Source organism: Eucalyptus grandis, chromosome 4 (assembly GCF_016545825.1).
Source record: "Eucalyptus grandis isolate ANBG69807.140 chromosome 4, ASM1654582v1, whole genome shotgun sequence".
NCBI classification, from domain to species: Eukaryota; Viridiplantae; Streptophyta; class Magnoliopsida; order Myrtales; family Myrtaceae; genus Eucalyptus; species Eucalyptus grandis.
This window is the reverse complement of record NC_052615.1, coordinates 18206808-18209555: the sequence shown is the minus strand read 5'-3', so window position 1 is coordinate 18209555 and position 2748 is coordinate 18206808. Positions and strand designations below refer to the sequence as shown.

Sequence of the window (2748 nt, the reverse complement as noted above, 5' to 3'; positions counted from 1 at the left end):
TATTTTGATCCTATAAATGCTGACATGACAGTCCACCTTAATAAAAATGCACAAGACGAGGCGATCTATTTAATTGAATGACCATGTGCAGATTTTAAAGGATTCGATGTTTACAATAAATTCTTCCAAAACGTAATCATATTTTATTTACGAAGCCATACCATGATATAAACTTTTCAAGATAAAAGGATTACTCTAAGCGAAATTGAAAAAAAAAATACGTTTTCCTTACCAGGAAACATTCGACCCTCTACCAACTGTAGCAATTTCAGGATATCAAATCGAATAGCTAGTCTCTTTTATTATTTATTTCTTGTTCGATTCTCGACCGACTGTAACAATCACTTCGAGCAAATTCAAAATCGAACATCATATTGACCTTAGCAGATCTTGCTCTCAAAGGACAAAACCTCCAAGGGGTCGAGCTCCAGAACTAAGGCGTCGTAGCACGTCGGCTCTTGCCACTCCACAGCGAGATGCAGGAGGTACCTGGTTTCTCTGATGGCCGCAACCTTCCCGCTTAGGACAGATTTGAAAATCAGGTCAGTGTTTCTCTGCCTGTTGAATTCGGCGACTGCGAATTTACCAATCGATTGGATGTGCGGATCTGATACATCCGGAATCGGCTTCCAGGGTTGGCCCAGGGCGGCGTTGGCATAGAGAGGGAGGACGGCGAGAAAGAGGAGGAGAAGGATGATGTGAGGCCTCATTGTCGTTGTTTCTCTTATGATTTTTGTTTCTTTTGACTTGCTGGTTTTTATAGGCCTTTTTCTGGGTCCTAATTTGGAAAAAAAATCCATAGATTCCTTGATTGACAATTGCCTTCCTGGACTGTTATCTTTCATGTTTTGTCAAAGTTTGCAACCCTATATTGAAAGTCGATTTTGTTTGGGTCCTAATATGGAAAAAAAAAAATCCAAAGAATCCTTGATTGACAAAAGTCGATTTCGTTTTGTTGGATGTATGTAGTGTATTAACATGGTATAAGAAAATGGATGAAATTTTAGACTGGGATCGTAGATTAAATTCTGATATGTATTTATCTTTAGATATATATTATGTTCTCGAGCTATTCATATATATTCTTTCATCCCAAAAAGTAGCTCAAATGATGTAATTTTTCCTCACACTTATAAACGGACTACCAGCATATTCCACAACCGATGTGGGACGATCTTAGCACGAAATCCTTTTAACTCTTTTTCAAATTTCAGAGTAGTGTCTAAACTTCTCTTTTGTGAAATCTAGTCCTTGAAATTTTTAAAAATCCACTCGATATAGCCCTCTGGTTAAAAAGTCTAACACCTATAGCTGATGTAATCATAAACTACTGTTAACCTGATACTAAATTTACCATGGCTCATAGGTAGACTCCACGACATATCTCTCTCTTTAATTATTTTCACCTAAAGAGAAAGGAAAAAAAGAAGAAGAATTAAATATTTGTTTACTTGGGAAAATAACATGACAATTCACGTCACTATTTTGACCCAATAAATGTTGACAAGGCGGCTACATCATTATTTTTACAATAAATTCTGCCTAAATATATATTGATATCACCTTATGAAGTTGTACAATGACATACACTTTTTCGAGATAAACAATTACTTTGACTGCAATTGAAATGAAAATTTTCATATTGGGAAAAATTTCGAGTCCTAACCAGTTGCAGTGATTTCATGATATCACATAAGATAAAATATTTGATAGAGTTTGGGTGGCCGCGTATAAAAATACTACTCTATTCACTGGATGACCCGTGTCACCGAAACCCCTTTCAAGCTAGAACCTTCTCTTTCTTCTCCGTCACCTCTGCATCTGCCTCTTCCGTTGCCTTTGTTGTCCGATGAAATCACACCGAACGATGCTGTGTGTTCTTTTCATCTCTTTCTCGATTAGCTTTGTTTTGCCTTCTCTGCTGTCCGACGAATCACGCCGGTGCCGCCTCTGCCCTCGGTCTAAGAACAAGCCCAAGCCCTCTCATCGTTTGTGACCTTGAGCACTCGCTCGGCCCTTGCATCCTCGAGGAACCTTGTGGCTTTGATATTGTTGCCTCTCGAGCTCTCGCTAGATCTAGCGAGGATAGCCCTCACCTTGGCATCGAGAATCAAGCCCTCGCCAAATTTGACGACCCTCGCTTTGGCCGACGAGGCCCGTGACACCTCACCAATGTTGTTGCCTCCCAAATCTCACTAGATTTGATGAGGGCGACCCTTGCCCTAGCAATGAGGGTTGAGCCCTCGCCAAATCCGATGAAAGACTCTTGTTGGCCCAAAAGGAAAAGAAAAGAAAAGAAAATGGAAAAAAAGAAATAGAAATGGGGAAGAAGAGAGAGAAACGAAGGAGAGAGAGAATGGTTCAGCTTTCTAAAAGGCGGGCCTATGAGTGACAAGTGCCATTTGCGAAATGGGCTTCTATACAGCTGAGGTGACTACCCAGCCCTACCTAATATTTTTTCATCACCTTGAATCGCAACTCTTATTTCTTGTTCGATTCTCAACCAACCGTAATGACTAGTCCCAGCGAAATCAAAACGAAAATTTTCATTGAGTTTCAACCAACCATGGTGCTTTTATGACTTCACATCGAATTGTGGCTTTTATTTCTCGTTCAATGAGAGAGAGAGAGCTAAAATAGCTTCTTCACATTGATTTCGAGAGAGCTTAAAATAGCTTCTTCACATCGATTTCTTTGTATCAAACTTAGCAAGCCTTGCCTTCAAAGGACAAAAGCTTCAGGGGGACG

General features: G+C 39.8%; 1 protein-coding gene across 1 annotated transcript; it reads right to left on the bottom strand.

Annotated features, from left to right (window-relative positions):
• Positions 1-380: 380 nt before the first annotated feature.
• Positions 381-710, bottom strand: LOC104417857 (cysteine proteinase inhibitor 5-like). The gene has a single exon (XM_010029061.2). The coding sequence runs from the start codon at positions 708-710 to the stop codon at positions 381-383; it is 330 nt and encodes a 109-aa protein (XP_010027363.1).
• Positions 711-2748: the final 2038 nt, after the last annotated feature.

Excerpts from the sequence above, each read along its gene's own strand:
- LOC104417857 (XM_010029061.2), bottom strand. The coding sequence starts at position 710 with ATGAGGCCTCACATCATCCTTCTCCTCCTCTTTCTCGCCGTCCTCCCT.